Here is a 13276-nt window from a genome sequence, read left to right as displayed (position 1 = left end):
GTCCGTACAACGGCACGGCCCGAGCGGCGGCGCGGCCCCGGCCCCGGTAACGCCCGGCCCACGGCAAGGCACGGCCCGCCCGCTAGGTGGCGCTCCAAGCCCGCTGCCGGGCCGGGCGCGGGGCGGGGATCGGGGTCGGGATCGGGATCGGGATCGGGACCGGGATAGGGATCGGGATCGGGATAGGGATCGGGATCGGGGTCGGGACCGGGATCGGGATCGGGATCGGGACCGGGATAGGGATCGGGATCGGGGTCGGGACCGGGATCGGGATAGGGATCGGGATCGGGGTCGGGATCGGGATCGGGATCGGGACCGGGATAGGGATCGGGATCGGGACCGGGATAGGGATCGGGGTTGGGGTCGGGATCGGGATCGGGATCGGGGTCGGGACCGGGATAGGGATCGGGATCGGGACCGGGATAGGGATCGGGGTTGGGGTCGGGATCGAGATCTGGCCCAGGGCGGGGCTCGGGGGTCTCCTTGCCGGGGCAGCCTCGCCGGGTCCCCGCGCCCTCGACACGGCCCTGCTGCGCCTCAGCCCCGCCGGGACCGGACGGACCCGGACGGGACACGGGGAAACCTCCCCCGGCTGAGGAGCCCGTTTGCCCGGAGCCCTCCCCGTACAGCGACTCCACACTGAACTCCTCCCCTGACCCCACACCGGAGCGGCGGGAGCTGACATTGGTTCTACTGGTGCACCTGGCGCTGTCCCGGCTCCGGTCGCATCCCCCCGGCTGAGAGCAGCCCCCGCGGGCGCTCGGCCCCGCACCTGCCCGCTCCCCGCTGCCGCTCCGTCCGCCCGAGGCATGGGGGGAGCAGGAACTGGCTGAGGTTCCTCGCTGGACTCTCTCTGGCATGGGAAAATGTCAGTGGGTGGCAGAGCTGGAACAGCCAGCTCCCGTCCAAAGCCGTAAATGCAAAGGTGGGGAGATGACAAGAACCGAGGAGCGCGGTGTGTGGAGGACAGAACAAACACCCTGGATACCCCCACCTGGCAGCCCGTCCGTTCAGCCAGCTGCCAGGTGACACAAACAGCCCCGGCGTGGTTCCGAGTGCCAGGACTCGCGAACAACAAGTCCAAACCGATTCCCTGGCAGCCCAGGTTTCCCTGTGGTGCTGAACACAGGATAAGAGCAGATGAAAAACAAGTATTTGTATAGTCTAGAGCACAGACTTTTAATACTTTTAATAAAGAAAAAATCTTCTAATTCTTCACCTAAGCCCATTCTCCTGCTACCTCCTCTCAGACTTCCCTTGTTTTATGTTCCCCCTGGCCATACACCCCGTGGAGTTCAAGTTACCTGTCCCACAGCCTCAGGACCTCAGAAGAGTTCTCCTCTTTTAGAAATTTCCTAAATGATCTACCAGGTGCTGTTACTAGGAACTTCTGACACTTTGCAGGGTACCCTGGAATGGTAGAAATCTTTTTCCTTTGGTGGATCTTTTGAAAGCTTGGATACACTAGAGATCACTAATACATGATCTGTAACAAATTCATCAAAGCAGGAGGCTGCAATTACCCAGGAAATGTCAGGCAACTACAGAGAACTTCTGGAAAGTTAGTGGACAGCAACTTCTCTGCCATTTTTATTGGAGCACAAGGAAATGGGCTACTCATAAAACACAAAGTCACTTCTCACTGTCCCTGTTCAGACTGACAGCCCACATGCTTCCAGCCAGACAGCTCCAGCAGGGACTTTCTCTGCCATGCAGGATGGAGATTGCGGTTTATGCTTTGTCACTGCTCCCTTCCATGGGCCTTTGTGTGCTCTGACTCTTCCTCCTTCCTTTGTTTCTCAGAGCCACAGAGTGCGTGCTCCGACCTCAAATTTGCTCTGGAAAATTTTCTGTCTGGCCAGGGAAGGTATTTCGCTGATGTTGTCCCACCAGTGTCAATCTCCAGGTGTCGTCTCCGCGCGCCCGGTAGGGCAAAGAGTAACGTGGAGATAAAGGGGGATTGAGCAATGCAAGGCTGCAAAGGCCAAGCCTGCTGGGTCAGAGGTGAGCAGAAAATCAGCAGAAGACCAACAAAAACCATGTCACAGCCCATCACCATGTCACACGGGAACAGGGTGAGGGAGCGCTCTGGGGGGAGTACTCTGGTCTGTAACAAAAGAAGCGAAGGAGGCCAGGAGACACAGCCTGCGACCGCCCGGGGAGCTCCCTGCCCCTGGGACTGCCAGCACAGCATCCAGCTGCGGGGGCAGGAGGGGGAAAGCATGTGGCAATCACTTTCTGTGTTAAAATGAAGCAAAGTCTCGAGCCTGGTCTAAGAGTTGGGGCAGACAGAAGGAGAGCCAGCCTCTCTGTGAGTTGAGACATTGCCCGTCTGACATTTCGTAAGTGCTGTTTTTACAGCAGAGAACAGCAAGTGGAGAGCAATAGTTTCAAACCTGTGCTCTGCCAGGTACAGCTCGTGAGTTGTTGTTGGCATATGGTGTGCGGCTGAATAAAGACAGACCTGGGGCTAGGGAGAAGGGAAAAAAAGTGCTCAACACTCTCAGAAATAAATTTCAATGTTACTTCTCTATTTTATAGCCTTTATTGCAACATTGCTCTACTTAAGTCAGTCTTTTAGGCAAGGTCCCCTCCTACCCCCCAGAGACCTTCCCACACCAGCTCCGTGCTCTTCCCAGCCTGCTTGCTTGCAGGGACACTGTTCTGGGATCCCTCACATTCTCCTCTAGCTCACCTCCAGCACACTGCCCACAGCATCTCAGGCACCGCTACAGCTGCCAGCTGCTGGCATGACCTTCCTACCCCGCTGCCCCTGCTCTGCCCCTCTGCTGGTCCAGACCACAGCTCTGGAGGGGTGGGCGAGCAGCTCCGGTGTGATGCAGCTCTGATCTTACTGACCTGCTAAGAGTTATTGCCAGGGAAATAATAAATGGGACAAAACTGCAGCAAGAATCATCAGAAATGTCAGCCAGCCTCTTTCTAGGGTATGACCTTCAGTCCAGAGACCTTCTGATAAACACTTCATTGTTTGAGCCATCACCACTAAACTAACAGCATCTCCCCAAAGCTCGTGTCATTCCAGAGACAACTGCTGTAGACCTGGAGCACGTGAACTGGAAAGCTTGTAAGAAATCCTGGAAAAGAAGACAATTTCCAGGAAGAAAATTCCTCTGCAATGCTTTACTGTAGGTCTGAGCCCAGAGCTGCAAAGCTGTGGCTCCAAAGTGCAAAGAGAGAGCAGAGTTTAATTCATGAGGGAGATGAACAGTGAGGATGAGATTCTTCCCTCCACCTTTCCACGATGCTGGTCTCCTCCTGTTCCCCTCCCCGTGTCTCTATTGTTTCACATATGAATGTAGAGGAATCTGGATGCTATTGCATCAGATTTTTTTTTCCAAAATGTTATGCTCTTACTAAGTAATTTGGGACTTTTGCTGTCTCCTCCCTCAGCTGAATAGTTCCGAAAAAAAAGGAAATAATGAAATCACTAGAAGGAAGGTGCTTCTCACAGAAGCGCTGCTTTTCTAACGAATATTGCTCTGTTGGGAGACAAGCTGAAGAAGGTCTGCTGCCAGTGCCTGCATCCCTTTACCAGGAATGTCTGCATCTCCCTGCCTGAAACATCTCTGAGGAGCTTTTCCAGGACAATTACTAGCAACCTCTGCACATCTGGCAAGGCCAAGCCAGGCACTCTCAGGGACAGAGCTCTGTGTGCCCAGACCTCGGCTCAATCCTGTGATGTGAGCCTCATTCTGCACCTGTTCCCATTTCAAAACCCCCACTTCTGGCCATGCATTTGTTGTGACAAGTGCAGAAATAACTTAAAAGAGACCAGAGTTAGCTCAAAACCTGCTTGCCGAATGCTGGGGTTTTGGATAAGTGGTTAGTCCCGCCAACAAGGTTCCCATGAGAAGCTGAGAATGGATGTTGGCTCTATGAGAGTGGATATTGGGATTTGAGGTGAGCTGGAGGAAGTTGAAAGAGATCCAGGTAGAGCAGGGAGGTGAGGGGGAGAAGGGAAGGAGGGGACAAGCTGGGCATCCAACCTGAATTACCACCCCAGCTGACGTGATCGGGGTGACTGCGGGATTACTCAGCACTGGCCGGGAGAGCAGGTGTGGGCCACGCCAGCCCTGATAGAATCTGTTTCACATGACAGTTGCACAGACATTTTATTTTGTTAGGGAAGATTAACCCCAGGCAGGAATACAACTTTCTGCTGCAGAGCAGCAGAGAATAGGGCAGAAATTTGAAGAGGGCAAACTAAGATCTCCAAAAACATCTTGAAAATCTGTTCAGGAATTTTACCAGGCAGCTTTAGCATTTGACTTTAGCTGAGGAGCACGGCAAGCTGGAGACCTGTCACGGTGATGCCAAGGCAGACCAGCCGTGCCTGTAGCAGGTCACCATGCAGGAGACCTCCTGCCTCTGGGGCCCTGAGATGGTTCGGGGTAGGAAACACGAGACGGATTTTTAAGAGTTCGGTTGGAAGGGCCAGTTAGGGCAGCCGCTGCATGTATTCTGCCAGATCAGAATGCAGGATAAAGGCACAGGATGAGGGAGTAAACAGCCAGAAGAACAAGCCCTGGCCCACTGCAACTTGCCAGTATTTGCACCCAATACAGATGTTTGTATTTATGAAGGTATGGGCTCCAACTACAATCTCCAGACCCACCTCTCTGGCCAGGCCCAGCTCCAATTTAATCTCTAGTGCATTCACCAAAGATTAACTTGGTAGATAAAGATGGAACTAGAAATATTTGAAGCCTGAAAACCTGTTAGGGAGCTTTTGTTATGGAAACAAACAAAAAAATCCTATTAAAATGTGAAAAGAAAGATAAAACAGAAAAAGAAAAAAAGAAAAAGTCTGATGATCCACTGACTGATTCTTGAATTCTTCCTCTTTTCCGAGTTCTGAGGTTTGAACATTAAGAACAGTTGACTGTTTGAATCATATAATGCAATACCTGTTCCTCTGGCTTAACGTTACAATATTTCCCACACCGCAGGATTGCTTCACATTATTCTAAGAGGCAGTGTCATTTTCCCTGCAGTGCTAGGTCTTCTTTACTGAGGGAGGACACTCCTACTTCCTTTAATTATATGTTTTGTTTTAAATTAATGTCCTTTATTCTGGGGATGAATCATCAGCTTGTAGACAGGTAAATGTGGGAGTAAGAGAGTGAAAATATAAGTTTGATTCCCAAGGTGGGTGTCTTTAATTAAAACGGACATCAGGATTCAGTCTGCCATCCCAAACTTACCCCGCAAATCTAAAAAGCTTTTGGATTCCACGTTCCTATGCACAAATCTCACTCTCCTCTGACCCCGTTCCGTACGCTCGGTCCCCTTCGGCTCCAGCCCCGATTCCCTGTCCCTTGTGTGCTCTGACAGTTGCCCCATATCATGCAAAGTAAATATGCCAAGACAAACTTTAAGGCCCCCGTCGGTGCTTGAAGCGCTGGGGAGGGAGCGCCGACTTTGCTGGGCTCTGGCTGCTCGCAGCGGCCAGGAGGAAGCTGGGGCAGTGCCGTGCCCTGCTCCAACTCCTCCTTGCTCGGAGCTGGACTCGCCACTGGAAAGTGGCTCTAGTCACGTCCCTGTGGACACTTCTGCTTGCCAGTGGGATTCACCAAAGCAACCACGGGATGGAGAGTAACGGGAATCCGTCTTTGGTGCGCAGATTTCCCCCTGCTTTGCCAAAAGAACTTTGAAAAATCTCTCCTGCCTTGATTTCCCCAAGGGTGAAACCGGACCCAGGGCGATCTGTGCCCAGCCCCGTGCGGCGCTGCCAGCCGCGGGCACTGCCTCGCTCTCCGGTGCCAAAGCAGAGCCCAGGCGGGCACGGGGCAGCAGCAGCAGCGCCCCAGCGCACGCGTGTCCCCGAGGCCCCGGGGCCGAGCGCTGCCCGCTGCCGTCCTGGCCGGCCGTGGCCGCGGCCAGCCCCGACCTCCCGCACCTGCGGGCCCGCAGCCCGGCCGCTCCCTCCGTCCCTGCCCGGGTTTGTTGTGGGCGGCCCGGCGGGCACCGCACCGCACCGGCGCACCCGCCCCGGGAGCCTCCTCCGGGGCCGGGACCAGCAGTTGCCGAGCGTGCGGAGTGGCAGGCGGCCAGGCGGTGACGCGCCTGTTGCTATGGGATCCACCGCCCCTATAAATAACTGAGGAAAGGAACTTTCCTAAGTCAGAGACTTTGGGACACGGGACCCAGAACCAGATGGTCCGGAGGAGACGCGCCAGCCCCCGCCGCAGCTGCCGGAGCGGTGAAGCCCCGCCGCGCCGCAGGGACTGATCCAGCCCGGGTGGGCAGCGCCGCGGGGCCGTGCCCAGGCCAGAGACTGCGGCAGGGTCTGGAGCCCCCCACCCCGACGGCGGCAGCTTGACCCTCTGCCGGGGGGGGCCCCCTGCGTCGTTTCCTCCTCCCCGCATCCCCCTTTGCTTTCATGCAACGCCTGGTGGCCTGGGACGCAGCATGCCTCCCCATCCAGCCGCCCGCCTTTAAATCCATGGAAGTGGCTAATTTCTATTACGAGGCGGACTGTCTGGCTGCTCTCAACAAGCTGCACCCGCGGGCGGCCGGGGGCCGCTCCATGACCGAGCTCACCGTCGGGGACCACGAGCGAGCCATCGACTTCAGCCCGTACCTGGAGCCTTTGGCATCGCAGCCGCCGCCTCCCGCGGCAGCAGCAGGGGGCAACTTTGAGCCTCCGTGCAGCAGCGGCGCCGGCCAAGATTTCCTTTCCGATCTCTTCGCCGAGGACTATAAAGGCAGCGGCGGCAGCAAGAAGCCCGACTACACCTACATCAGCCTCGCCCGGCACAGCCACCCCTGCGCCAGCCAGAGCCACAAGCCGGGGGGGCTGCCGGGCTGCTTCCCGCCCCAGATCGTGGAAACCAAAGTGGAGCCGGTCTTCGAGACCCTGGACTCTTGCAAAGGGCCCCGTAAGGAAGAAGGGGGCGCGGGGCCGGGACCGGGGGGCATGTCCTCGCCCTACGGCAGCACCGTGCGCTCCTACCTGGGTTACCAGTCGGTGCCGAGCGGCAGCAGCGGGAACCTGTCCACCTCATCCTCCTCCAGCCCCCCCGGCACCCCCAACCCCTCTGAGTCCTCCAAGTCTGCCGCCGCCGGCGGGGGCTACTCCACCGCTCCGGCGGGCAAGAACAAGCCCAAGAAGTGCGTGGACAAGCACAGCGACGAGTACAAGCTCCGCCGGGAGAGGAACAACATCGCGGTGCGCAAGAGCCGCGACAAAGCCAAAATGCGCAACCTGGAGACGCAGCATAAAGTCTTGGAACTGACGGCCGAGAACGAGCGGCTGCAGAAGAAGGTGGAGCAGCTCTCCCGGGAGCTGAGCACCCTCAGGAACTTGTTCAAACAGCTGCCCGAGCCCCTGCTCGCCTCCTCGCCGCGCTGCTGACCCCCGGCCGGGCGGCGGGGCGAGCGGAGCCGCCGGCTCCCGGCCCCGCTCCGCGCTCCTGGGGCCGGGGCGAGGGGGGCGAGAGCCCGCGGAGGGCGGGCGGGTTTGGTTTCAATTTGTGTTGTTGTTGTTTTTGTTGGATTTTTTTTTTTTTCCTTGTCTTTATCGACATGATGGCGGAAGGCTCCGCCGCCGCGCGGGGGTCTGAGCGGGGCCGGGGGCTGCAGCGGGGCGGGCGGCGCGGAGGGGGCGCGGAGGGACCCCGGCCCCGGCCCGGGCGGGCTCTGCTGGGCGCTGGGTTATTTAAAAGAGCGAGAGGAGAGCAAGGGCAAAGTGATGCAATCCTTTAAGCATGGCTGGGAATGCTGTGTACATGATGCAATCTCGTGTAACTGTCAGTCATGGATTGAGTAATCTGTTAAAGATGTTCCTACAGTTTTTTTATTATAAAGAATAATCTATTTCTATAAGAAAATACATATGTATATTTTGGGATCTATGCATTCTTGCTACATTTGAAGCATTAATGAACAATTTTAATAAACTTTATGACTAGGTTAAAAAAAAGTAGCTTGTTTTATTTTGAAGGCATGTTTAAAGTTAGATTAAACACAGGGTTGAAATTCCAGCTGATTCTGGCTCAATGCTGTGATCAGGGATAGGGATTTTTGTTGGTCTTTTAGCTTTCTCTGACTCAGAGAAAGGGAAAAAAACCCAAAAACCAAAACCAAACCCCAAAACCCCCAGGAGAAACTCAGCAAAGAGCAGAGCTGGAAGCCTTAGCCAGTTCTTGTTGCCTCATTTTATTTCCTCTAATCACCTGCTTTAGCTGCTGCTTGGGTGTTGTTTGGGGAGGAGGTGTTTGTGTTGGGGTTTTTTCTGCACTTCATGCTGTTTTGAACGTGTAGAGCAAGATGTGCTATCCAAACCATGACCAATGCTTGGCAAATAACGCCAAGTCTGAAGTGGGAGGGAAGAAGAAAAAGTAAGGGAGGAAGCCTAAAATGAGGTTTTGTTTGTGTTTGTTTTTTCTTTTTTTTTCTTTACAGAGTTTCTATTCTCTATGATTCAGCATTTCTTATGTTTGTAGTTTACAGGAATAAACATGAGAAAGTAGCATTTCTGTTGGATGTCGGTAATTTCAGGCATTGCTCGGGAAGCTCCCATGAGACCCAACCAGGTGAGAGGCTCATGAACCACCCCCTTCCCTTTGCTCCGGAGACATTTTTCTAAAAACTGCAGATACAATTCTCTGATGAGAGGTGTTTGTTGGGGGTGAGTGACAGATGAGGGGGGGGTGGCAGAGGAGGAGGAGGTTTGTAGCAGGCCAGAACTTTGTTTTGGGGAGATCCAAGGCTCTGCCCGCTGCTGGGACAGGCCAGCCTTGCCAGAGCTCCCGGCTGTGTTATCCCTGCTGCGCCGAGGTCTGTAAGGAGTGAACAGTCTCAGGCTGGTTACGTGGAGGGAGTTGGGCAAAAGATCAGGTCTTAGTCAGCATCTTCCGTTTTCCTGCTAGGCCAAATTTAAGCATGAAGTTTTTAGATCCAGATTCTCAGTGCCCCGGGAAAGAAACTCCTTTACTGCCTGTGCTCTGACAGTTGAGCACAAAGGAGGGTTTCAGCATAGACACAGTGGCCTTGGATTTGTTCCTATACATTCCACACAAACAGCCGTGGGCTGCAGGACAAATCTGAAGTTTGTTGCTTATTTCTAGTGTCTCTTTAAGCAAAACATGTTTTCTATTGAAAGAGCTGTTCCGCTGTTTTTGAGTGTTAAGATCCGAGCCTCCTGCGGGTCCATCAGCTGGAGCTCTCCCTGACATTCCCTGCACATTCCCTGCTCTCCCCAGAGCTGTGCAGTAGCGAGCAGGGCAGGGTTAGCCCTGATACAGATTTCCCCCTTTGCTTTTTCATATGTACAGTGCAGTTCAGTTGTTTTTACGAGCCCCTAAAATAGATTTCTTGGGTGAGCTAGCTCCTGCACTAGCATGACTCAAGTTCTTGCAGGCAGGATAGACGTTAGATCTTGTCTTGGCTGTCCCTCGTGACGATGATTACTCCAGCCTCCTGTGGCTGTTTATTCTACTATTTGTATCATTACGAAACTTATCCACATCATTAGATCCTATTTTTTTGTTGTGCTGGAGGCCACACAATGTCACCCAAACTCACAAGCAGTGCTCCCAGTCAGCGCCGAGCACTGCCGAGGGTGGAATTGCTGGAGGACTGGAGACGTCCTCAGATACGTTTTTTGTTTCTTTCTAAATAACAAAGCTTCCAACAAGAGTTCAGTTTGTGGGGGCTGGAAGGCAGGGTAGATTGAAAGATAAGAAGTACTGGAGGTATTTATATCTGTTTAAATAATAGTCCAGTTTTGGAGATAGAGCTCTACCAGGCATGAAGGAGCTAATCCCCATCCTTAAACCCTGCCTGCCCCAGTGCAGGAGAGCCAGGGCGGCGTTGCTGCAATTTAAAGAATGATGTTTAAATTACTGCTGTATTCCAAGGTATCTGATAGAATTCTAGTTCAGGAGAAACCTTGTGCAGCAATGATTTTTTGTACAGATGGGAAAATTGAGGCCATAAATGCACCAATTTTACTCCAACCTCAGAAGAAATCCGTGAAAGACTTGGAAAGAGAATTCCCCAATCCTTCATTCTTAATCTTGTATTACCCTCATAATTTACATTGTAAAAGCTTTGTAGTGCCATTAAATGCATGCAGGTTATGAAATACTCTGCCTTCTAAAACAGCATATGAAAAAGCCCCTGTAATTAAAACATTTCCTAGAAAATAATAGTCTGGAAAAAGTAGTCTGTAAATGTATCTGAGAAAATTCCAAGCACTAAAGTAGACAAAAGATTCCAAATACCTTTTCTAATTGCAGTGGGAGGATTGGAAAATCCCTGTCCAAACAGTATCTCAGCTCCAAATATTGATTTAGTTTCCCATGACAAATAAGATTCTGCTGGCTGAGAACAGGACTTGGAATGTCTCAACTGGCCTCGGACAGGGCTTCCCGAGCTTCTCTTCCTGAAGCTACTCAGGACAACTCGTGGTAGGCAAACCATGCGGAGAGCTCTAGGCACCAGAGAGCTGTTCTCAATTTTACAGAAGTTTATAAGCAGAATTTCATTTGGGCTTTTTATTTTTTCTTTTTTTTTTTTTCAAATGATGTATTACACTGGTTCATTTCTACAGGTCTTTCTTATTGCTGCTAAAATAACAGAGGTTTTTCCTCTGTAGAAGTCAGTCTGTAAATCCTTGGCACTGACATCCCCTTTCCAAAGCACCTAGCACTGGTTTATAAGGTTTGAATTCAGTAGTGCTTAGTTCTGCAAAACAAATTATATGTAGCAGTTTAAAAATATATTTAAAAATACAATTATACTTTTGTGAGCAGTTCTTCATTTATCACTCTCTGTTATCTGCCCAAAGCATGAGTAACCCAGGGCAGCTCTGATCTGACACTGTGGTGTTGCTTTTCCACTTTTCCCACTGCCTTCCATTGGTGACTCTTGGAAGATGCAGGAAAATTTATGCATCTTTCTGTACTAATTGTTCCTCCTCTGTCAAATAGAAATCACCCAAATTGCACACGTGTACCCAGGGGCTGTTGGACGGGAGACTCAACCGCATTTGGTAACAGTTCGGTTTTTCCTCACTGAAATCCTGCAGTAGCCTTTGAATACATAAATTAGAGCCTGGAAAAAGCTTTGTGCACAATGTTTACCTTTGCAGTTTAATTGTGTGAACAACTGTCATCGGTGTGGATGGGTGTAAAAACATGACGTGACTCTCACACAAGTTTTAAGGCAATGTTTCATTAGCTGTGACCAGAATAAAAGTCAAAGCAACTCTGTATCTGCTCTCATAAAGAGAAGAGCTGTACATGAGGCCAAATCACACACGTTCTTCCGTTACTTGTAGTGATAATGCTCAATAGCCATCATCTTGTCTCGCATTTGTCCAGTGACACAACGTGAGTCCAAAGCAGATCTCTGCATTCAATTTGGTCTGGTTAGAGATGGTTATAGGGTAGAAGGGGGGAATGAATTTGGAATAGAATTTGTTTCTAATTCTTTTTGCTCCTGATACCTAATTTAAAAAAAATTATTACTACTCTTGTGAGTGTTTGACTTTTGCTCTTTATGTCTGCACAGATGCTTAACAGTCAGAATTTTAGGCCAAACCTCGAATACTAACATGAAGTGTGAAGAAAAATTTAAACCTATGCATAGATGTTGAAAGGGTCCTAATATGTTAAATAAGAAATCCAAGCAAAACTAGGGATATACTTGCTACTGCCAAGGAAACAGTTACATTCAAACTCTGAACACGTTTTTTCAATCAATCAATAAAGCAAAAATAAAACCATGTGGCTAAACCAATACATTAAATCTGTGAGGAATTAGGTCACTTTTGAGAGACACTTGCTGAACAGACAAGTGAAATCATTAAAAGAACTAAGTTCCTATTTAACACTTCACTGGGACCCAAAACATAGTCTGAAAGTTTATTCTTCACAAAACAAAGCTAACCTTTGGTAGAAACTCTACACTTGGACAGTATCCTGAGGTTTTTCTGAAGTTCCTGATTCTTTCATGTGAGCTGGAGCTGCTTTGCCCCAGCCTGGGCAGACGAGCAGCACAACCTATGGTGAGTGTGTAAAGACCTAAAAAGATTAGATCCAGCCTTGGATTGCCATCAGGATCACGTGAAATTTTGGTGCTGTGTTTGCCTGCTGGGAAACTATGTGAAACCCCAGGAGAGTTTCTCTTTGGAACGGTGCTGGGGGCGGGGGTGGCGCCGGGACAGTCCGTGCCCAGGCGCTGCAGCTCCCAGGGCTGGCAGGGCCCACATTCCCTAAATGTGCTCCATTTGATCTACTGGGAATTGGAAACTCCATTGGAAACCAACTTGCTTTTTGTGATCGTTTCCCCACCTGCTCAGTGGTTCAAATGTTTTGTTTTGAATAAAAGGCTTTTCTTCCCTCCTAGACATGCTGGAGGATAGATCTGCCTGGATGTGAGAAACTACAGGGCTGGAATTCAAAATGAGGGTAAGTGGGTTAATAATTGCTTAAGATAATTGATTTGCATTTACAACAGGGACATATTTAATTCCAAACCTTCTGACAGGTGCCACGATTTCACAAAGTAGTGCCAAATTTAACCCTCATTTGTTATAAACTTGCCCCCAGAATGTATTTGCTGTGGAAATTATTAATATAATAATAAATAATAATAAATTCAAATAATAATTTCTAGCTAATTAAATGCTAAGAAAGACTGTGATCTACATCTGGTTTTCACCTTGTCCTGTCCTATTGGTTCTTGCCTTTGGGATTCCTGTCTCACACATTCCACAGCTATCAAAGCAGAGTCCAGGGTATTTAATCAGAGGTTTCAGTTAGGTCTCCTAATTTCATGCAATTTGCAGAATGAATCCTCTATGAACTGAGGCTAGAACAGCGCTGGCTCAGCCAGCAGCCCTAGCTTTGATGGGCTCGAGTGCTGACACCTCTGGAAAGAACGGAGCTTTCGGAGGGAGGCTCCGGGAGGCTCTGGTCCCCAGCCCCACACGGACCCAGACTTGTTTGTTTGCTATAAATACCGTGGCTTTGCCAGCATATTGCAACAGCAGCTCATTAATGCTGTGGTGAGCAGCTCACTGGTGGTGCCTAGAAATGACAGTGACAGGAATCACAGTCTCCAACCAAGCAAAAACCCCTCCGAGCCTCACCTGCCGTGTTCCCTCCTCACCCCGGCCTGGGGGCCACAGATGCTTTGGGACAGATTTTCTGTAAGTGAACAGAGGAGCTTTGGTTTGAGAAATGAATGTGATGGTGACACGATGGGACACAATTTCAGTGCAACATGATGAAACAATTACTTG

At 50.9% G+C, this 13276-nt stretch overlaps 1 protein-coding gene across 1 annotated transcript; it reads left to right on the top strand.

Annotated features, from left to right (window-relative positions):
- The first annotated feature begins 6135 nt into the window (after positions 1-6135).
- CEBPB (CCAAT enhancer binding protein beta) lies at positions 6136-8497 on the top strand. Its single transcript, XM_048322173.1, has one exon. It carries the CDS (start codon positions 6404-6406, stop codon positions 7376-7378), a length of 975 nt encoding a protein of 324 aa, XP_048178130.1. The 5' UTR covers positions 6136-6403; the 3' UTR covers positions 7379-8497.
- Positions 8498-13276: the final 4779 nt, after the last annotated feature.

Source organism: Corvus hawaiiensis, chromosome 17, assembly GCF_020740725.1.
Source record: "Corvus hawaiiensis isolate bCorHaw1 chromosome 17, bCorHaw1.pri.cur, whole genome shotgun sequence".
NCBI lineage: Eukaryota > Metazoa > Chordata > Aves > Passeriformes > Corvidae > Corvus > Corvus hawaiiensis.
This window is presented reverse-complemented; position numbering and strand designations above follow the sequence as displayed.